This window comes from Scyliorhinus torazame, chromosome 12 (assembly GCF_047496885.1).
Source record: "Scyliorhinus torazame isolate Kashiwa2021f chromosome 12, sScyTor2.1, whole genome shotgun sequence".
In the NCBI taxonomy this organism is placed as follows: domain Eukaryota; kingdom Metazoa; phylum Chordata; class Chondrichthyes; order Carcharhiniformes; family Scyliorhinidae; genus Scyliorhinus; species Scyliorhinus torazame.
The window spans coordinates 161,650,010-161,672,664 of NC_092718.1; the positions used below are offsets into that span (position 1 = coordinate 161,650,010).

Genomic DNA, 22,655 nt, shown 5'->3' on the forward strand with positions numbered 1-22,655 from the left:
GAGGATTGGAGAGTGGCACCGCCCGCAGTGTAAAGTACGTAGTCCTTGGTTAGTGCAGAGTCTCGGACAGAACTCAGAAAGTAGCAAGCCTACATGCATGACCATCTTTGGAACTGTGCATAGTTAAAGCTTACCAGAAGTGTTTTGTTCATGCATGCTCTTGAATTTTGTAATGTTCAATAAGATCGAACTAGTGAGAAAAGTACTGAGAAATGAAACATCTTTCAAGTTAAGACATTTCATTTTTAAAGGTGGAACCATGTCATGGATCTGCCCAGCAGAGGTAGAGATCTGCCTAGAAACAGCAGTAACAAGGCATGACGAGATGCGATCTGTCCAGCAATAGGTGTCATGAGTGTGTCCAGCAACAGGGAGAAATTTGCCCAGCGATAGCAGTAGCCAGCATTTAAATGACAATGAGATGCTATTTTTAAAAAGTTACGAGATGCAGGTATCGACAAATGATATATAGCTGCCAGCACCCTCAGAAGCAGTTTACACTTAACAGCCAGAGAGGAGAGTTTGAAATCTACCAGCCAATAACCTAGGCGAGCATCTAGGTCTTAAGAGCCAAATTCGCACAAAAACCTTCGTAAAGGCTATTTAAATCGCTGGACCAGGAAAAGACATTTAACGTTAGAACACAAGAACTAGGGACAGTAGGCCATCTGGTCCCTCACGTCTGCTCCGCCATTCAATAAGATCACAGCTGATCTTTTGTGGACTCAGCTCCACTTGCCCGCCCGCTCACTACAACCCTCAATTCCTTTACTGTTCAAAAATCCATCTTTGCCTTAAAAAACATTCAACGAGGTAGCCTCGAAAGCTTCACTGGGCAGAGAATTCCATAGATTCACAATCCTTTGGGTGAAGAAATTCCTCCTCAACTCAGTCCTAAATATGCTCCCCCTTATTTTGAGGCTATGCCCCCTATTCTAGTTTCACCCGCCAGTGGAAACAATCTCTCTGCTTCTATCTTATTTATTCCCTTCAGAATTCATGTTCTATAAGATCCCCCCCTCGTTCTTCTAAATTCCAATGAGTATAGTCCCAGTCTGCTCAGTCTCTCCTCTTAAGCCAAGCCTCTCAACTCCAGAATCAACCTAGTGAATCTCCTCTGCACCCCTTCCAGTGCCTGTACATCCTTTCTCAAGTAAGGACACAAAAACTGTACACCATTCTCCAGATGGGGCTTCGCAAGCACAGTATACAGCTGCAACATAGCTGCCCTGTTTTTAAACTCCATCCCTCTAGCAATGAAGGACAAAATTCCATTTGCCTTCTGTCTAGCGCAAGAGTAAGACAGGGAAGGTCGCTCAACCATGGCGAACAAGGGAAATCAGGGATAGTGTTAAAGCCAAAGAGGAGCCATACAAATTGGCCAGAAAAAGCAGCAAGCCTGAGGACTGAGAGAAATTTAAAATTCAGCAGAGGCGGACAAAGGGTTTAATTTGGAAGAGGAAAATAGAATATGAGAGTAAGCTTGCAGAAAACATAAAAACTGACCTCAAAAGCTTCTGTAGATATGCAAAGAGAAAAACACTGATGAAGACAAATGTAGGTCCCTTACTGTTAAGAGTTAGGTGAATTCATAATGGGCAACAAAGAGACGGCAGACCAGTTGAACAATTACTTTGGATCTGTCTTCACTAAGGAGAACACAAATAGCTTTTCGGAAATACTAGGGGACAGAGGGTCTAGCATGAAGGACGAACTGAAGGAAATCCTTATTAGTCGGGAAATTGTATTGGGGAAATTGATGGGATTAAAACACGGTTCCCAGGGCCTGAGGCCCTGCATCCCAGAGTACTTAAGGAAGTGGCCCTAGAAATATTGGATGCTTTGGTGATCATTTTCCAGCATTCTATAGACTCTGGAAGAGTTCCAATGGATTGGAGGGTAGCTAATATAACCTCATTTTTTTTTAAAAGAGGGAGAGACAAAACAAGGAATTATAGGCCAATTAGTCTGACATTGGTGGTGGGGAAAATGCTAGAGTCCATTTTAAGGATGAAATAACTGAGCATTTGGAAAGTGGGGACAGGATCGGTCCAAGTCAGCATGGATTCACTGAAGGGAAATAATGCTCGACAAATCTTCTGGAATTTTTTGAGGATGTGACCAGTAGAGTGGACAAGGGTGAACCAGTGGATGTTGTGTATCTGGACTTCCAAAAGGCTTTTGACAAGGTCCCACACAAGAGATTAGTGAGCAAAATTACAGCTCATGGTATTGGGGTGATGTATTGACGTGGATAGAGAACTGGTTGGCAGACAGGAAGGAGAGAGTGAGAATAAACAGGTCCTTTACAGAGTGGCAGGCAGTGACGAGTGGGCTACCGCAGAGTTCAGTGTTGCGACCCCAGCTGTTCACAATATACATTAATGATTTGAACGAATTGCAAGCAATATCTACAAATTTGCAGAAGACACTAAGCTGGGTGTGCTGTGAGGCTGCAGGGTGACTTGGACAGGCTGGCTGAGTGGGCAAATACAATATAATGTGGGTAAATGAGAGGTAATCCTCTTTGGTGGCAAAAACAGGAAGGCAGTTTATTATCTGAATGGTGGCAGTTTAGGAAAAGGGAAGTGCAACGAGACCTGTGTGTCATGGTGGAACAGTCGCTGAAGGTTGGCATGCAGGAACAGCAGGCTGTGAGGAAAGCTAATGGCATGCTGGCCTTATTAGCGAGAGGATTTAAGTATAGGAGTAGGCAGTTATACATGGCCTTGGTGAGGCCACTCCTTGAGTACGGTGTGCAGTTTTGGTCTCCTAGTTTGAGGAAGGACATTCTTGTTATTGAAGGTGTCCAGTGAAGGTTCACCAGACTAATTCCTGGGATGGCAGGACTGACATATGAAGAAAGACTGGATCGACTAGGCTTGTACTCACTAGAATTTAGAAGAGTGAGAGGGGATTTCATAGAAACACACAAAATCCTGATGGGACTGGACAGGCTAGATGCGGGTAGAATGTTCTCAATGTTGGGGGCATGCAGAACTAGGGGTCATAGCCTAAGAATAAGGGGTAAGCCATTCAGGACTGAGATGAGGAAGAACGTCTTCTCTCAGGGAGTTGTGAGCTTGTGGAATTCTCGACCACCCTGTTGGGGCCAGTTTGTTGGATATATTCAAGAGGAAGCTGGACGTTACCCTTACGGCTAAAGGAATCAAGGGGTATGGAGAGAAAGCGAGAGTGGGATACTGAATTTGCATGATCAGCCATGATCATATTGAATGGTGGTGCAGGTTCAAAGGGCCAAATGGCCTACTCCTGCACCTATTTTCTATGTTTACCTGCTGCAGCTGCAAACCAACAGTTTGCAATTCATGCACAAGGACACCCAGGTCCCTCTGCAATTTTTTACCATTTAAATAACAGTCCATTTTGCTGTTATTCCTACCAAAATGGATGACCTCACATTTCCCAGACTTGTGTGGTAATTATAGATTGATATGTCCTATGGACTTACTTAAATTTGGATGTTGTTTGGGAATAGGGGAAGCCTTATGGAGGTCATAGATTGTAGATATAGTTTGGAACAAAGCGAACATTCTGTATAAACTGTGTTTTAGTGATTCATATACTTATTGTCCTAGATTGTGTGTTTCGATCGCTCCTGATCTTCCTCCCCAGGTCCTTCTTAGCTAAGGTGGATAAATTAATTTTGGCCTGTGCATGAACAGGGAAGACGCCTAGGATTCGTAGAGCCATCCTGCAGAGGATCTGGCGATCGGGAGGTCTAGCATTACCAAACTAAATGGTTTACTACTGGGCGACGAAGATTGAAAGGGAGCGGGAATGGCTTGGTGAACCAGGGTCGGAGTGGGTTCAGATGGAGGAGGCCTCATGTGTAGGGTAGTCCTTGCGGGCGCCAGTTACTATCCCTCTTCCGTTCTCGCTGGCCAGATTTGTGACAAGCCCAGTAGCGGTGCCATTGCTGAGAATCTGGAACCAATTCAGGCATGTCAAACTGGGGGTATGTCCAATATGCAGCAACGGGGATGGATGCAACATACAAAACATGGATGAGGAGGGGAGTGGAGGTTCAGGGACCCATATGTGGACGGTAGGTTTGCGAGACTGGAGGAGTCTAAAAATAAAAATTCCAATTTAGAGGCAATTTAGTGCAGACAATCCACCTACTCTGCACATCTTTGGTCTATGGAGGCAAGACCCATGCAGACAGGGGGAGAATGTGCAAACTCCATGCGGACAGTGACCCGGGGCTGGGATTGAACCTGGGTCCTCACCTCCGTGAAGCAGCAGAGCTAACCACTGCGCCACCATCACACCCCAGGTCTCGAGAAGTTGACAGAAAAATTCAAACTCCCGAGAGGGAGCGTGTTCAAATACCTGCAGATACGGGACTTTCTTTGCAAGGGGGACGATGATGGGATGTTATCTCAGGATGAATTGGGAGCAGGGAGGATATCAAATATATATAGATGGTTGGTGGAGGAAGTAAGGGCCCCTTTGGGTGAAACAAAGAGGAAGTGGGAGGAAGCAGTTTCATGACAGAGATGTACAGACCTGTTCATGAGGCTGACTCCATTGAAGTAAATGCAGTCGAAGACAAAAAGACAAACATTAGCATCCTTGAAGGCGGCTTTCTGAAACAGAAGAAAGTAGAATTCAAATGATTTGTTGAACTAATACATACAATTCTTGCTCTACTGTTCACTAGTCCAAAAGAATGTTCCAACCTCCATCCCTCAGAACACTAGACACAGGCTCCTGCTGGATTATAGCTTCACTGTCTGCAGCCTTCCTCTATCTCCCCAAGTAGCCATTCTTAATAAGTGGGCCTATACATCTTCAGCAAATATGATTAAGGGATATATTCCAGGTTAGCCAAAGCTGTCCAGAAGGGTGCACTAGATAATTATGAAGAACGAGAACCTCATCGGAGGTTTCATCTACCTAGCCCGGCAGCTGAAACTGTAGACAACAGTTAGCTAGATGAATAGAAGCAAATTATTGCGGATGTTGGAAATCTGAAATATAAACAGGAAATGCTGGAGGAATTCAGCAGGTCTGGCAGCATCTATGGAGTAAACAGAATTTTTAAATTTTTTTTTAAACAAACAATTTTATTGAGGTATTTTTTGGCATTGTAAACAGTTACAGATTACAGAAATATGCAAACCCCATCAACGGAAAACCAACACTTCAACCAAACCATAATGCACATACCCGCTCCTCTCCCATAGACACTACCTGCCTATTTATCCCTCCTACTCTACTCTAATCTCCCCCCTCCCCACTGCTGACATTCACTCTCCCGCGAAGAAGTCGATGAATGGTTGCCACTTTTGGACGAACCCCAATACAGATCCCCTCAAGGCGAACTTGATTTTTTCCATACCCAGAAAACTTGACATGTCCGAAAGCCATAGTTCGGTCTTCGGGGGTTTTGAGTCCCTCCATGCCAGCAGTATTCGCAGCCGGGCTATCAGGGAAGCAAAGGCCAGAACATCGGCCTCTTTCTCCCCCTGGACTCCCGGGTCTTCCGAAACCCCGAAAATTGCCACCCCTGGACTCATCACCACCCTTGTTTTCAACACCCGGGACATGACCCCGCAAAGCCCTCCCAGTACCCCCTAAGCTTAGGGCATGCCCAAAACATGTGAACGTGGTTCGCTGGTCCTCCCGCGCATCTAGCGCACTTGTCCTCTACCCCAAAGAATTTGATCATTCGAGCCACCGCCATGTGCGTCCGGTGAACGACCTTAAACTGAATCAGGCTGAGCCTGGCACACGTTGCGGTTGAGTTTACCCTACTCAGGGCTTCCGCCCATACACCGTCCTCCATCCCCCCGCCGAGCTCCTCCTCCCATTGGAGTTTCAGTTCCTCCGTCTGGGACTCTTCCCCCTTCATGAGCACCTTGTAAATATCCGAGACTCTACCCTCTCCTCCTTCTCCTCTAGAGACTATTCTGTCCTGGATCCCTATTGGCGGGAGGCCTGGGAAGGATGGGACCTGTCTGCATACAAAGTCCCGCACTAGTAAGTATCTAAAGTAATTTCCCTCAAACTCGCAAAGTTCCCTCCAGGAACAAATCGCCCACCCTCCTCACCCCCTCCCGCCGCCATGTTCGAAACCCTCCATCCATGTTCCCACGGGTGAATCGATGGTTATCACAAATTGGAGCCCAGACCGACGCACCAACCTCCCCGGCATGCTTTCTCCACTGGCCCCAAATCCCCGGGGCGCCCCCACTATCGGGCTGGTGGAGTACCTGGCCGGCGCAAGCGGTAGGGGAGCTGTGACCAGGACTACCAAACTGGTGCCCCTTCACGAAGCCGCCTCCACCCGCTACCAGATAGAGAGAGAAACAGAATTAACGGACATCTGGACTTGAAACATTGGGCAAGATTCGCCTCAAAAATTTCTACGTTCATTTGTGGCAGGTTTTTCAGGGAGTTTGGGGCCAGCGAGTTCTCCACCGCTATTCAGTGACACTTGGTCACTTTTTTGGTTCCTGAGTTTTTCACCGGTTTATCCCACACTTAGAATTTTCTTTAGCACTGGGGTGGAACTCAGAGATCGGGCGTCATTTTGAAAGGGTGCGCCAATCTCAAAGTGAGCTTGTGGATTACCCCACACACATATGGGCACTACTGCACCTCCCCAAAGAGAGGACACTCCGCTATGGGGTCCCTGGGGACGCCCCCTCTTCAGGCGCCCTCCCAAGCTCCCTTACACAGCACCCCCTCCCTTCCAGGACCCCTATCCATCACCCCTCCAACTTCCCAGAGGTCCCTACTTACCTGCCCTGCATACCCCCCCTCCACCCTCCTTTCATGGGCAAGGCCCCCTCAGGCCTGAACCCTCGGCACTGCCACCCTGCACTTAGCTTTGCAGAGCCAGGGTGGCAATGCCAAGGTCCCAGCTGGGCAGTGCCAAGGTGCCCACATTCCAGGAAGAGGGCCATGGAGCCACAGTACACGGATCCTGAACACCCAGGGATCTTTTGTGGACTCAGCTCCACTTTCCGGCCCAAACACCATAACCCTTAATCCTTCAGTGGAACTTGGTGGATCCCACGTGAAGACTGGCAGGAAGCCAGCGAGAGGATGCTCCCGGCATTCACCAGCAGCATCGCATGCGAGCGGGAATCCAACGCGGCCAGCGGATTGCGCAGATTAACTCTGTTCCTCTTTCTACAGATGCACGAGACCTGCTGAGGTTTCGCAGCACTTTTTGTTTTTATTATGTTAGCGAGATGGGATCAGTGGTTTCTGATTAGGCACCAATCCTGGGTCCCTTCCACTTTGTACAGCTGACAATTCTGAAGAATTTTCAAATCACTTTATGATGGAGAGAGAGAGGCAGAGAGACTGTGAGAGAGTGTGTGTGTGTGTGTGTGTGTGTGTGTTTAGGGAAGCAGCTTAGGCCCCAAACAGGTTAAGGCACAGCCAGCAACAGAGGAGTCATTTAAAAATCGGGGATTAATCATGAGGCTAGAAGGAAGCAAGGTACAGAGGAAAGGGAGATTAGGGAGTGATACAAGGAAGTGATTGGTGATGGCGTTATCTAGGATTGATTTGATGGTAGTAGTGAGGCCATGTGAGATGGCAAGTCCAAGGGCAGAGTCATGAAGATAGGTTATGTTGTTTACATGGCGGGAATTAGGCATAAATGGCAGTGAGTTCAGGGGAGAGAATGAGAACATGAATATGATGGTTAAGTTGTTAAGTTCTCAATTATTCAACAAACTGCATTTCTTAACAAAGAGCTCTTAACAAAGAACTTTGACAAAGAGTCATCTGGAATTAGGGGAGCACAAATATCGAAAGGAAATGATTTGTTGAGGAAATGGAAGTGAGGCCACGGAGGGAAGTGGAACAAAGATGAGAACTTTAAAACCAAGATGTTGCTTGACCAGGACCCAATGTAGATCAGCAAACAAGGATTATGGGTGTATAAACTTGGTGCTAACGGGACGCGGGTTAGCAGTGTTTTGGAGACCCCCCCCCCCCATTCGTTTCCCGGCAACGTGGTGGTCACAATCGGAAATCCCATTGGCTGGCAGCAGAAACGGAGAATGCCACTGCCAGGACGGTGCACCGCCGATGAGCACGCGGTTGGGGAGCCGGAGAATTCACCCCAATATCGCCTAATATTGGGACCAGGAAGTGGGTCTCATGGACAAGGTGAGCTCAAGAGATGACAGGAAAGAAACTAGAGGGAGCTAAATTAAAGGCCGAGGCAGGGCAACATTAGTGGATGTAAGGGAAGAAGCAGCTGATTGGAAGGTCTCAGTTTTACTTACAAAGGAATTGATGAGTTCTTGCACTTATTGTTGGAGGCAAGGGTGAAAAATACAGGTGCGGCAAGTTTAGGGACACAGTTTGCATTAGAAAAAGGAAGCTGGAGGTTATCATTGCATTGCAGGGAGACCCTGAAATAATGAACAGTTTAGCAAACTAGAACAAGAGGCAAAGTGTTTTATGTGGTCCAGTCAGATCTGGTGGTGGATAGCTTATACCATAGAGCACACTATATCCATTCAAGTCTGCATTCTTTGGACCTAAAGGGTAACACAGTGGTTAGCACTGTGGCTTCACAGCACCAGGGTCCCAGGTTCGATTCCCGGCTGGGTCACTGACTGTGCGGAGTCTGCACGTTTTCCTTGTGTCTGCGTGGGTTTCCTTCGGGTGCTCCGTCCTCCCACTAGTCCTGAAAGATGTGATGTCAGGTAATTTGGACATTCTAAATTCTCCCTCTGTGTACCCGAATAGGCGTGTAGGGGCTTTTCAAGTAACTTCATTGCAATGTAAGCCTACGTGTGACAATAAAGATTGATATAGATATTTTAAAGGGAGTGTGCAAGAGCATGCGAGAGAATGTGATGGTTTTACTGTGGATTAGGGCATCAAACTGAAGATAACTGTGCAATTGAGCAGCCGCAGAAATGTTGTGGCTAATAGAGGACCAAAGGATATGCACATATGGGATTTTGAAATTGCAGATATAAATGAATTAGGGGAGCATCCACTAAAGGAAGCAAGGTAGACAGAAGAAAGGGAGATTAGGGGGTGATACAAGGAAGTGATTGATGATGGCATTATCTAGGATTGACTTGATGGCAGTAGTGAGGCCATGTGAGATGGCAAGTCCAAGGGAGGGGGTCATGAATATAGGTTATGCTGTTTACAAGGAGAGAATTAGGCATAAATGGCATTGAATTCAGAGGAGAGAACGAGAACATGAATATGATGGTTAAGTTAAGTTCTCAATTATTCAACAAACTGCATTTCTTAACAAAGAGCTCTTAACAAAGAACTTTGACAAAGAGTCATCCAGACTCGAAATGTTTGTTCCCTTCTGTCTCTCCACAGGTGCGGTCAGACCTGCTGAGATTGTCCAGCATTTTCTGGTTTTGTTTCAGATTCCAGCATCCGCAGTAATTTGCTTTTAACTGCATTTCTTGATTGGAGAAGCACAACAACTAGAAGATTTGTCCTAATCCTCTGTTGCTCTGTAATCTACCCCAACATAATGCTTGGATACAGTAAGTTGCCTACCCTCGCAATGGTCCGAAATGAGGAATTCTCAGGTTCAGAAAAAGTTGTGTTTTTATTATTTTGAAAAATCATACACTCATACTTATTCTCGGTCGTCAACATTCCTCTTAAATATCAAAATTTTTGCATACAGTAATACAGAGTTTGCCCTGTAATTAAAGGCAACATGTTTTTATGGCAAAGAGGCCACAAGGTTCCAAATTCAGTTGCTGAAATGGGTGCGGTTTGCAGATCTCAGCCACTGCGGTCAGAGAGAGGACTAGAATTGGCCTCACCAGCCAAGATTGAGGAGGGCGGGAGCTCATTATCTTGAGCTCATAAAATAAACCACGATTTTCTGTCAAGAATCTGGAGTAAAACCAGCAAGTCTTGAACCACGCCCAAGCACAAATCAATGTTTGCACCAGATCCAGCAGAGTATGGAACAGGGAGAATACAGGGTAGATCATTTAGGACTGAGATGAGGAGAAATTTCTTCACTCAGAGTGGTCAGCCTGTAGAATTCACTGCCACAGAAAGCAGTTGAGGCCAAAACACTGTTTTCAAGAAGCAGTTAGATATAGCACTTGGGGTGAAGGGGGTCAAAGGATATGGGGGAAGGCGGGATTAGGCTATTGAGTTGGATGATCAGCCATGATCATAATGAATGGCGGAGCAGGCTCGAAGGGCCGAATGGCCTCCTCCTGCTCCTGTTTTCTATGTTTCCATGTCATGTTGGCAGAGTCTTTTTTTCCTATGGATTTGAATTCTTGCTCATGCAATCTGGATTAGATCATTGTAAACTTTGCATAAACAAATTAATCCTGGATCCTTTAATCACATTACCTTATGGACACCTAGTGTTCCAAAAGGGAGTGGCTTCCCAGTTTCTGTATCAATCAGCAGCACCTCAGAATCCAAAATCATGCTGTCACCTCCTACAAAAGCTTTGGGAATGAAATCCCTAAAATGAGCAACCTAGGAGGGAAAAATCAAAACAAAAAAGCAAAATTAGTTTTTGCAATAATGGAACTATAGAGATCGGCCCACTTTCATCCTGCCAGAACATGGGGGCATACCTAACATCATTAAAATCACAGAATTATTACAGCGCAGACAGAGGCCATTTGGCCATCGTGTCTGCACCGGCTCTCTGAATGAGCAACTCACCTAGTACCAATTCCCCACCTTCTCCCTGTAAACCCCACACATTCATTTTTTCAGCTAACAGTCTAATGTCATAACTATCCAAGCCACATAACTAGGGAAGTAGCGTGGGCTTTAAACTAAATAGAGGGAGGGATGGTACTGGAGAGAAGATACGTAGAGCTACAAAGCAAAAGAATATGGCAGCATTGCAAGGTGGCTATTTAGGTAATGATATCCAGAGTGTGACGGAAGGGATAGTTTACAAACATGAAATAACATCAGAAAAAAGGCTCAAAGCAGGAAAAATGGTTAAAAATGCTAAGTTAATGGTTCTTAAGTTAAGTGCACCAAATATTCAGCGCAAAATAAATGAATTAACTGCTCGAATTGGAGTTAATAGGTGTGATCTTGTAGTCATTACACATAGGTGGTTACAACGAGGTCAAAGCTGGGAACTAAATATTCTGAGGCATGTGACTTTTCGTAAGGACAGGCAAGAAGGAAAGGTTTGTTAGTGCAAGATGGAATAAGGACAATAAGAAGTGATTTTGTTCGGAAGATGTGGGACCCATATGAGGGGAGGTAAGAAATAACGAGAGGAAGATGACACTGGTGAGAGTAGTCTATAGGCCCCCTACAGCAGCTATACTGTAAGATGGAGAATAAATCAGGATATAATGCATGTCAAAAAAGATGGTACATTAACTATGGATGACTTTAATCTTCATGTAGATTGGGAAAATCAAATTAGAAGAGGTAGCCATGAGAAAGAAGTCATCAAGTGTATTCTGGACAATTTCCTGAACAATATGTTGTGGATCCAACCAGGAATCATGCTATTTTGGATTTGGTAATATATAATGAGGCAGGTTTAATAAACAATCTCGGAGTAAAAGATCCCCTAGGAACAGTGGCCATAACATGGTAGAATTTAGTATTCAGTTTGAGAGTGAGAAACTTGGGTCAGGAACGACTGGGCTAAACCTAAATAAGAGTAATTACAAAGGAAGGAGGGCAGAGTTGGTTGGATTGGACAGGGAAAGGATTTTAGTGGGAAAGACAGTCCTGCTATCAGCAATGGTTATGAAAATAGTCCAAAACTCACAACAAAGATATATCCCAGTGGGGAAGAAGGATTCTAGCAAGGGGATAAACTAACTGTGGTTAACCAAGGAGTTAGATTATATGTTTTTTCTTTCAGTTTCATACTATGTGGCAAAGTTTAGTGGTAAGGGAGAGGAATGGGAAAGTGCTAAAAAAAAAAACACGACCCAGAAAAAAAGAGAAGATAAAATATGATGGTAAATTAGCAAGAATTATAAAAATGGACAGCAAAAGCATCTTTAAATATATAAAAAGGAGGGCAGCACGGTGGTGCAGTGGTTAGCACTGGGACTGCAGCGCTGAGGACCCGGGTTCGAATCCTGGCCCCGGGTCACTGTCCATGTGGAGTTTGCACATTCTCCCTGTGTCTGCGTGGGTTTCACCCCCACAACCCAAAATATGTGCATGTTAGTTGGATTGGCCACTGGGGGGGGGGAGGAGAGAGGAGGAGGAAATAAATACACTGACTGTCAGTAAAGAAAAAGTACTAGGGAAACTAATTGGACTAAAGGCCGATAAGTCCACAGGGCCTGATGGGTTGCATCCTTGGATATTAAAGGATGTAACTACAGAGGTAGTGGATGCACTTGTAGGTGGTAAGTAGGAAGGCTGAGAGTGACACAGAGTCCACTGCAGGATAGAGACAGGTTAAATTAGTGGGCAAAACTTTGGCAGGTGGAATGTAATGTCGGAAAATGTGAAGTTATGCACTTTGGTAGGAAGAATAAAGGAGCTGAATATTTGTTAAATGCAGAAAGACTGCAGCACAGAGGGATTTGGAAATTCACAAATATTAATTACAAAAAGCTAGCATGCAAATTCAGCAGGTATGAGGGAAGGCAAATGGAATGTTGCCTTTAGTTCAAAGGGAATGAAGTAGAAAAATAGGGAGCTTTTCCTAAAACTATATAAGGCATGGGTGAGACCACACCTGGAATACTGTGAGCAGTTTTGGTCCACTTATCGAAGGAAAGCTGTACTGGCATTGGAGGCAGTCCAGAGAAGGTTCACTAGATTGATCCTGGGTATGAAGAGATTTTCTTATGAGGAGAGGTTGCGTTGGTTGGGCCTGTGCTCACTGGAGTTTAGAAGAATGAGAGGCGACCTTATTGGAACATATAGGATTCTCAGGGGGCTTGACAGGATGGATACTGAGAAGTTGTTTCCACTTGTTGGAGAGTCTCAGTCTCAGAGGGCATAATATCGGAGTACGAGGGTAGAGAATCGGTGGAATTCTGTACTGCAGATGGCTATAGAGACTGGGTCATTTAAGTATGTTCATGGGTGAAATAGACAGATTTTAATCAGCAAGAGAATGAAGGATTAGAAACATAGGTTTGTGACCTAACGGCTGCGCCCCGACTCGGAACGGGAACTGGCCAGTAAATCTCACGGGATTTATGCAGTTCATCGTGCCTCATGAGATCTCATGGCATCTCGCAAGACATCAAGTGTGCAATTAGGCTCACTGGAATATGCTTTCGCCGGAGTAGCCCAAGGCGCAGGATCTAACCCCTGTGTCTCAGAGACCCTGAGCGAGCACCATTTAGCACTGGTCTCCATCAATATGGAAATCGGAGGCTACTGGGTGGTTGGCCTTTGGGCAGGGTTGATGCCACCTGGGCACCCTGGCAAGGGCACTACCAGGGCACCAGGCTGGCAGTGACAAGGTGCCCAGGTGGCATTTTGCATGCACTGGGTATCAGGCCTCGGGGTGTCCTCCACCTATGAAGTGGGGTGTGGATGTCTCAATGAACTCTCAATGGTGAGTTGGGGGATCCGGAAGCTGCGGTGGGGGGTCCAGAGGGTGGGTGCCATTTTTCTCTTCCTGCACTGGTGAGTTGAACATGTTACTGCAGGAAACGGGACGACGTATGACCTTGGTGGGGCCTCGCTGAGGCCCCAAAATGAAGCAGAGCCCATTTAATAGAGGGTTTTTTCTCAGCGCTGCCAGCATCGGGAATCACCCGGCTAAATGTACTCATCGCAGGACTGGTTCATTTTCGTTAAATCACGCCCGTAGAAAACAGGACCAGGAGGAGGCTATTCGGCCCTTCGAGCCTGCTCCACCATTCATTATGATCATGGCTGCCATGCAACCCATATACTGTTCCCACTTTCCTCCCCCCCCCCATATCCTTTGATCCTTTTAGCCCCAAGAACCATTTTCTAACTCCTATACAATGTTTTGGCCTCAACTGCTTTCTGTGTTTCCACATGTTCACCACTCTCTGGGTGAAGCAATTTCTCATCTCTGTCTTAAATGGTCCACCCCGTATCCTTAGAAAGTGACTCCTGATTCTGGACACCCCTGACATCGGGAATATCCTCCCTGTATCTATCATGTCTAGTCCTGTTAGAATTTTATCTGGTTTCTAGATCTACCCTCATTCTTTTGAATTCCAGCGAATACAATCCGAACCCACTCAATCTCTCCTCACACATTCAGTCCCGTCATCCCAGGAATCAGCCTGGCAAACCTTCACTGCATTACCTCCATAGCAAGGACATTCTTTCTCAGATAAGGAGACCAAACCTGCTCTTTACCATCTGCTGTACCTGCAGGTTTATTTTCAGCAACTGGTGTACAAGGACATCCAGGTCTCATTGCACAAGAGGGTACGGTGGAAAAGTGCAGTTGAAGATTATCTCAGATAGTCATGATCTCATTGAATGGCAGAGCATTATCGATGGGCCTACGTCTTACAGTCATGTTATCAGCTTGGTCTCAGGAAGTAGATCTCTTAAGTATGTAGGTCAGAAATTCAACCCCCTCCCCCCACTGGCAGCATGGTGGCACAGTGGGTTAGCACTGATGCTTCACGGCGCCAAGGTCCCGGGTTCGATCCCGGCTCTGGGTCACTGTCCGTGTGGAGTTTGCACATTCTCCCCGTGTTTGCGTGGGTTTCGCCCCCACAACCCAAAGATGTGCAGGGTAGGTGGATTGGCCACGATAAATTGCCCCTTAATTGGAAAAAATGAATTTGGTACTCTAAATTTAAAAATAAAAAATTCAACCCCACTGCTGTTGAGCACAAAGTAGGCTGAGACTGAGGCCAAGTTACGTGAATGCGGGTTCTTTTTTCATGTTTATAATACTGAAGGATAACTAACAGTATAGAGCAAACAACAAACCCATAATTTCTGATACTAGATATGCTTCAGTGCTTGTATATGGAATCAGCACATCCATTTTTGACAGAATTGCATCAGCTCAACACTAACAGAGAGAGGATTTACTAAGGAACCACATTAACCCAATTAAACAAGTTCAGGAGCAGACAACCCTCTCCTATAGTTTACTCTTGCACTTATCAGGGAGGTGAAATTGTTACAAAATATTGTTTATGAGCTTTTAAGAGAGGAAAATGGGAAAAACGGACAAGTGAGGAAACAGAAAATACATTAATGCTTCTCAGGCAATCCTGGCCTTGTGAGATGTGGTTATATTGTAACAATAACTTGCATTTATGTTGCATCTTTATCTTAATAAACATCCCAAGGTACTTCACAGGAGCAAAATATGAAATCGAGCTACATAAAAGATCAGGTTAGCTAACCAAAAACTTGATCAGAGCTTTAAGCCTAGGTAGCTGAAGGCATGGTTAAAAACGATGGAATGATTAATTAAGGATGTACAAAGGGTCAGAATTGAGCACAGGTTGCTTCACAGCGCCAGGGTGCCAGGTTCAATTCCTGGCTTGGGTCACTGTCTGTGCGGAGTCTTCACATTCTTCCTGTGTCTGCGTGGGTTTCCTCCGGGTGCTCCGGTTTTGTCCCACAAGACGCGTTATTAGATCATTTGGACATTCTGAATTCTCCCTCTGTGTACACAAACAGACGCCGGAATGTGACGACGAGGGGCTTTTCACAGTAACTTTGTTGCAGTGTTAATGTAAGTCCACTTGAGACAATAAAGATTATTATTTAATTGGAGGATAGCAGATATCTGAAGATTGTGGGGTTGGAGGACATTTGGTATGAAGGAGCGAAGCCATTGAGATATCTGAAATGCAAGAATTTTTAAAATCAAGGTGCTGCTTAGCCAGGAGCCAGCTCCTCCCAGTGTCTGCGAGGGCTTCTTCCGGGTGCTTCTGTTGCCTCCTACAGTCCAAAGATGTGCAGGTTATGTGGATTGACCATGCTAGATTGCCCCTTAGTGTCCAAAGATGTGTAGATTAAGTGGGGTTGGGCGCCATGGTGGCGCAGTGGTTAGCACTGCTGCCTATAGCACTGGGGACCCGGGTTCGATCCAGCCCCGGGTTACTGTCCGTGTGGAGTTTGCATATTCTCCCCGTGTCTACCTGGGTCTCACCCCCACAGCCCAAAGATGTGCAGGGTAGATGGATTGGCCACGCTAAATTGCCCCTCAATTGGAAAAAAAAAATTGGGTATTCTAGATCTATTTTTTTTTAAAGTTAGGTGGGTTGCAGGAATAGGGTGGGGAGGTGGGATGGTAGTGTGGTCTTTCAGAGGGTCGGTGCAGACTCAATGGGCCGAATGGCCTTCTTCTGCAGTAGTGATTCTATGTAGGTTAATGAGCATGAGGTGTCGATGAATGGGATTTGGTGGTGAGTCAGGACAAAGGCAGCAGAGTGTCGAATGATTTCAATTTTATAGAGGGTAGAACGTGGCAGGCCAACGTTAAGATTAGCCAAGTCTGGAGGTTAGCAAAAGCACAAATGAGAGTTTCCACAGCAGAGAAACTGAGACAGGGTGGAAATAGGTGCACTTGGCGATAGGAATATGTGGCTGACACCAAGGTGACAAAACAGTCTGGTTCAGCTTCGAAACAGGTGCCAGGAAGAGGGATGGAGTCAGTGGATAGGGACCAAGGGACTTTGTGGCGAGGAACAAAGTCAATGGTTTCCATCTTCCAAACATTTAATTGGAGGAAATTTCTGCTATCCAGTCGGAGGGTCATCCAAGGTGGCAAGGATAAATCCTTGTGACACCAGAGACCAGGAAAAGAAGTCATTGATGGCGATTATCTGCCCATGATTAGATATAGGTAAGAAGGGAGCCAGCTGAGCAAAGAGCTGGACAATGGTGGTGACACACTGGAGAAGGATGGTGTGATCAACTGTGTCAAAGGCTGAAGGCAGGTTGAGGGGGAATAGTTTACCTTTGTCACATACGATGTCAGCTAGGATAAGAGCCATTTCAGTGCCGTGAGAGGGGGCGGAAACCTGATTGGAGGGATTCAAACATGGGAGCTCTACGAAAGACGAGCCCATACTGTGGGCAGCACGGTAGCATAGTGGTTAGCACAATTGCTTCAAAGCTCCAGGGTTCCAGGTTCGATTCCCGGCTGGGTCACTGTCTGTGCGGAGTCTGCAAGTTCTCCCCGTGTCTGCGTGGGTTTCCTCCGGGTACTCCGGTTTCCTCCCAAACGATGTGCGTGTTAGGTGGATTGGCCATGCTAAATTGCCCTTAGTGTCCAAAAAATGTTAAGTGGGGATTACTGGGTTACGGGGATAGGGTGGATACGTGGGCTTCGGTGGGGTGCTCTTTGTAAGGGCCGGTGCAGACTCGAAGGGCTGAATGGCCTCCTTCTGCACTGTAAGTTCTATGATTCTATGATTTAGGGGCAGCATGTTCAAGATGTCGAGAGGATAGGCTGGATGGAGATGGGGCACCAGGAGGAGCCAACTGAAAGGGATGATGCTGGCAGATTTGAAGAAGGAAGGAACAGAAGCCAAGGAGAGAGAATCCTTAACATGGCAACTAGCAAAGGAAGCTGTGTGATTACATGGTGGACACAAAACAATACCTCGGTTTTTGTCAGAGCTTTTTTGAGAATGAGTGAGAGAAAACAAGTGAGGAAAGACACACCACGCACACAGATGAGGTATCCCAGCAGCAACACTGATCTTGGGCGAAATTCTCCGGTATCGGCGCGATGTCCGCATACTGGCGCCCAAAATGGCGCAAATCAGTCGGGCATCGCGCCGCCCCAAAGGTGCGGAATGCTCCGCATCTTTGGGCGCCGAGCCCCAACCTTAAAGGGCTAGGCCCGCGCCGGACGAATTTCCGCCCCGCCAGCTGGCGGAAAAGGCCTTTGGTACCCCGCCAGCTGGCGCGGAAATTACATCTCCGGGCGGCGCATGCGCGGGAGCGGCCGCTGACGGCATTCCCGCGCATGCGCAGTGGAGGGAGTCTCTTCCGCCTCCGCCATGGTGGAGACCGTGGCGAAGGCGGAAGGGAAAGAGTGCCCCCACGGCACAGGCCCGCCCGCGGAATGGTGGGCCCCGATTGCGGGCCAGGCCACCGTGGGGACACCCCCGGGGCCAGATCGCCCACGACCCCCCCCCCCCCCAGGACCCCGGAGCCCGCCCGCGCCTTGTCCCGCCGGTAAGGTAGGTGGTTTAATCTACGCCGGCGGGCCAGGCATTTTATTGGCAGGACTTCGGCCCATCTGGGCCGGAGAATCGCGGGGGGGGGGGGGGGGGGGGGGGGGGGGCGCCTTATTCATAGTTTTTTTCCGACATAGAAGACTGAAATTCACAATTACGGGAGTATCAGTCAAAACTATAATTATGTAGGCACTGTGAGGGAGGTTCACAGTGTTTTCAGTATTCTACCCCAATAATCACCAACATTCCCATGCATCAGAAAAGATAACAACTGCCAGTCTCCCACAGAATTTCAGAGATAGGAGAAATTGCGTGAAAAGCACCTTTGAACACTCTTTTTACTTCGGAAGCCTGTTGGTATGAAAATCTCCTCCTGCATTTCGCACGCCATAAGCAACCAAGTGTGGCGGTCTCAAGCCATCAGGAATCGGATACAAGTCTATAGTATAAACTGTCCATATTTGGCACAATTCTCACTAAATTGGCAATCTCGCTCAGGAAGGCTGGTGTGAAGAAGTCACTTCTAAAACACTGCTGCAGATACAAACATATCTGTCTAAAATAAATGGAGAGTAATTCAAACAGGCTGAGGTAATTTCAAATAGTCAAGCGCTTTATAAACTGTAATCCAGTTAGATTAAATTACAGCCCCCTGTTGTGTTAACGGAATTTTGTGCTCATTAATGGCAATAAACTTCAGTGTTGGAGAATAGAACGTTGCCCACTTTCTGCAAGTAGCATCAGCAGCAAGCAGGGAGCCCTAAATAGGTAGTCAGATGCCGAATGAGCCTCCCTTCATTCTCCTGTAATTTTTCTTCAAATTATTTGATGGGGCCTGCAGTCCAGAATTAATTGCTCTTTGGAAGGAGATTTCTGTAAGATATGTAGACAGACATGTAACTAAAGAGTTAATCACAACACCTAGGTGTAATACTACCACTAGAGGGCATTACTAGATCCACTATATAATAAGAGCTCCCAGAGGCTCTATCTCTCTTTCATAGATTATCATAGAATTTACAGTGCAGAAGGAGGCCATTTGGCCCATCGAGTCTGCACCGGCTCTTGAAAAGAGCACCCTACCCAAGGTCAACACCTCCACCCTATCCCCATAACCCAGTAACCCCACCCAACACTAAGGGCAATTTTGGACACTAAGGGAAATTTATCATGGCCAATCCACCTAACCTGCACATCTTTGGACTGTGGGAGGAAACCGGAGCACCCGGAGGAAACCCACGCACACACGGGGAGGATGTGCAGACTCCGCACAGACAGTGACCCAAGCCGGAATCGAACCTGGGACCCTGGAGCTATGAAGCAATTGTGCTATCCACAATGATACCGTGCTGCCCCTTTCCAGCAGGAGTTACCAGAGAACAGCAGTGTAGAAGAGAGATCTCAGCCTAGCCACCGCGTGTAGCTTAGATACAGTTTGTACAGTTAGTTATCCTTACTTTATTGCTAGAGTTAGTTCAGTAGAGTGTCAAACTCATTTATTAGTTTTATCGTTACTCAATAGAATTTTTCAGTTTACTTTGACGATTTGAGTGTTTTTCAACATCATGTACAGTAGTAATGACATATATTACTTTAAAGCCAGTAATATAACATGCTACCAGGAGTAGCAATATAATATAATTGCTTGGCAAAGAAAGTGGAAAAGTTAAATTAAAAACTCCCAAGGCAAGTGCAAGCTTTCAAATGTGCCTCCTCCCCAACCAGCAACGTAGAAAAAAAACTAAGCATTCTCTTTGTGCAATGTGAAATGGAAAAGGGTAACGGTTTGTTCCTTTGGAAGGAGAAATGAGTTACTCACTTTATGTGGCAAGACAGGTTTCAGGCTTCTGCTGTAGTATTGGAAGGTATCCCCATTCTTATGTACTTGAACTCTCTCTCCATCATATTTAATTTCTGCATACATTCCATTTGGGCATTTCTTCATGGCATATTCGATTGATTTGCAAGCTTCAGCCTGAAGGAAAGGAAATTAGATGTTTTCTTTAAAATTCGCAGGAAGATTAAAAACTTTTAAATGGATAGTCTCGGTGTGAAATACTTTCCAAAGAATACTTTTGTCAAACACTCCTCCTTTGGGCAAGGTTTATTTTCTACAATACAGTATGTCAATGATATTCTCATTGTGCTCCAGGCAACCTTGCAGGGAGGGGGTTTAGGTCAATGGCTGAAAGGTTGCAGTTCAGGTATTTGTAATTGTTGCACTGTATAGGAGTTTCTGGGGAGCAAGATTGGAGCCGCTAAAGGTAATTATTGAAACTGGTACTGTGTTTCAGCACCCTAGGGCAGGGATGCAACTGAAGTGAAGTGGCTCCATTCACAAGATTTCTAAAATTCCAATTTCCAAACATCCACATTACTGAGGCCTTTTGCAACAATGGGCATCACGAACAACAGGAAACCCTAGTACCAGGCACTACCAGGCAACAAATGATGGGGAATACATCTTATGATGCATTACCCTCATTTGCCTCTGATCATAAAAGACCTATCAATATTTGGATGGCTTAATGTAGGTGCACAACATCACTTGTGGCAGAAAGCAGGAGAAGATTCTAGAAAGTTTCCAGTGGGTTAAAAGCTAGCAAGTATAATATGATCAAAGCAAGTAAACACATGGTTTAATGTAAGAGAAATTGCATTTGGCAAACGTATTCGGTGTTGAGTATGTAGCGAGTAGGATAGAAATGGAAGCCATTAGCAATAGTTGACAGCACAGTTAAGGTATTAAGCCAATGCACAGAAGTGAATTTTTGAGACAAAATGCACAACATAAAATTTGGACTGCTCGTAGGTTTCACTTTAAATTTTTGTTTATGTTTGGATCTATCAGTGCTGTATTTAGCACTAAATTTGACCAGAAAATAGATCTGAAACCATTATAGTTGTGGTTGAAAGAGTAATTAAATCACCCAAATTGTTCATTTTTATAATGTTAGATGTGAGTTACATAGTTGCTGTTGTTTAACTGACAAATAGGGTGCAGTTTGTATTAAGACTAAAAATGGTAAATACCATATTTTCTAATTCATATTGTCCTTAATTTTGGATGTAAAGCATCCTTTGCTTAGTAACGTTTTGTATCAGATGTACCATAGTTGCATAGCAATAGGAGAGCCCTAAAACCATCATTTTGCTGTTGAATTCTAACAGCTTTGAAAATGTAACAGTCTTGCTTGCTTCCTATATATTTCAGAAATTGTTTCAACTGTATTTATTTACTACCTTAAATACCGTATAACCGATGCAACTTCATCTCATAGGGATCACGTGTGTAAAATAAACTCTGGCAGTGTGCTTTAACAGAAACTGGAGTGAATGAATAAATAAACACACTGCAAGTTACCTTTGCAAGCGGTATCAAAACATTGAAATTTTTTTTTTGTTTTTGTTTATAAATTTAGAGTACCCAATTATTATTTTTTCCAATTAAGGGACAATTTAGCAAGACCAATCCACCTAACCTGCACATCTTTGGGTTGTGGGGATGAAACCCACCCAGACACGGGGAGAACGTGCAAACTCCACATGGACAGTGACCCAGGGTCGGGATTCGAACCCAGGTCCACAACGCTGCAGTCCCAGTGCTAACCACTGCACCACCTTGTTGTCCTAAACACTGAAATTTTAACATTTAATATTCAATAGAAATTACAAAATTGGAAAAAAAAGTAAAGGGGAGCCATTAAATATATGTACAGATTTCTAAAAAGCAATTATAATACATTTGTTCCTGGGATGATTGTGTCAATGGCAAGGCCAGCAGATCTCCCCATCCTTGACTGTCCTTGAGAAGGTGGTGGTGAGCTGCGTTCTTGAGCTGTTGCAGTCCATTTGGAATAAGTACACTCAGGTGGTGGTGGCGTTCCCATCTATCTACTGCCCTCGCCCTTCGAGATGGTAGAGGTCATGGGTTTGAAAGGTGGCGTTGAAGGAGCTTGGCGAGTTGCTGCCTTGCATCTTGTAGATGGTATACACTGCCTTGGTGGTGGAGGAAGTGAATGTTTAACAATGCTAAAGGATGTGTTGATCAAGCAGGCCACTGCTCCTTGATTGTGATACACCAGAGTGGAGCCTATTCAATCACACTCCTGACTTATGCCTTGTAGATGGCAGACATGCTTTGGGGAGATAGGAAGCAAGTTACTCACTGCAAGATTCTTGGCCTCTGGTTTGCTCTTGTAGCGATTGCATTTATATGGCTGGTTCAGCGCCGTTTCGGATTTCTATTAGCCCCCAGGATGTTGATGATGGGGGAATCAATTATGGTAATACCATTGAACATCAAGGAGAGAAGGTTGCTGTCTCTCTTGTTTGAGATGGTCACTGCCTAACACTTACTTAAAGAGGCACTTACATTCCATTTGTCAGCCCAAGCCTGAATATTGTCCAGGTCTTGTTGCATGCCTGCTTCAGTATCAGAGGTGTTAAGAATGGTACTGAATACTGCGTGATCATTAGCAAACATCCCCACTTCTGACCTTATGATGGAGAGAAGATTATTGATGAAGAAGC

General features: G+C 45.5%; 1 protein-coding gene across 4 annotated transcripts in view; it reads right to left on the minus strand.

Annotated features, from left to right (window-relative positions):
- Nucleotides 1–22,655, minus strand: part of lig3 (ligase III, DNA, ATP-dependent) — a 100,164-nt gene that overhangs the window by 34,771 nt on the left and 42,738 nt on the right. For all 4 annotated transcript variants that reach the window (XM_072469302.1, XM_072469301.1, XM_072469303.1 and 1 more), the window contains exons 9-11: nucleotides 19,942–20,097; nucleotides 10,360–10,491; nucleotides 4,534–4,613 (exon numbers count right to left, since the gene is read on the minus strand). In XM_072469302.1, coding sequence (XP_072325403.1) covers nucleotides 4,534–4,613; nucleotides 10,360–10,491; nucleotides 19,942–20,097 — 368 coding nt within the window. The remainder of the gene's footprint in view (nucleotides 1–4,533; nucleotides 4,614–10,359; nucleotides 10,492–19,941; nucleotides 20,098–22,655) is intronic.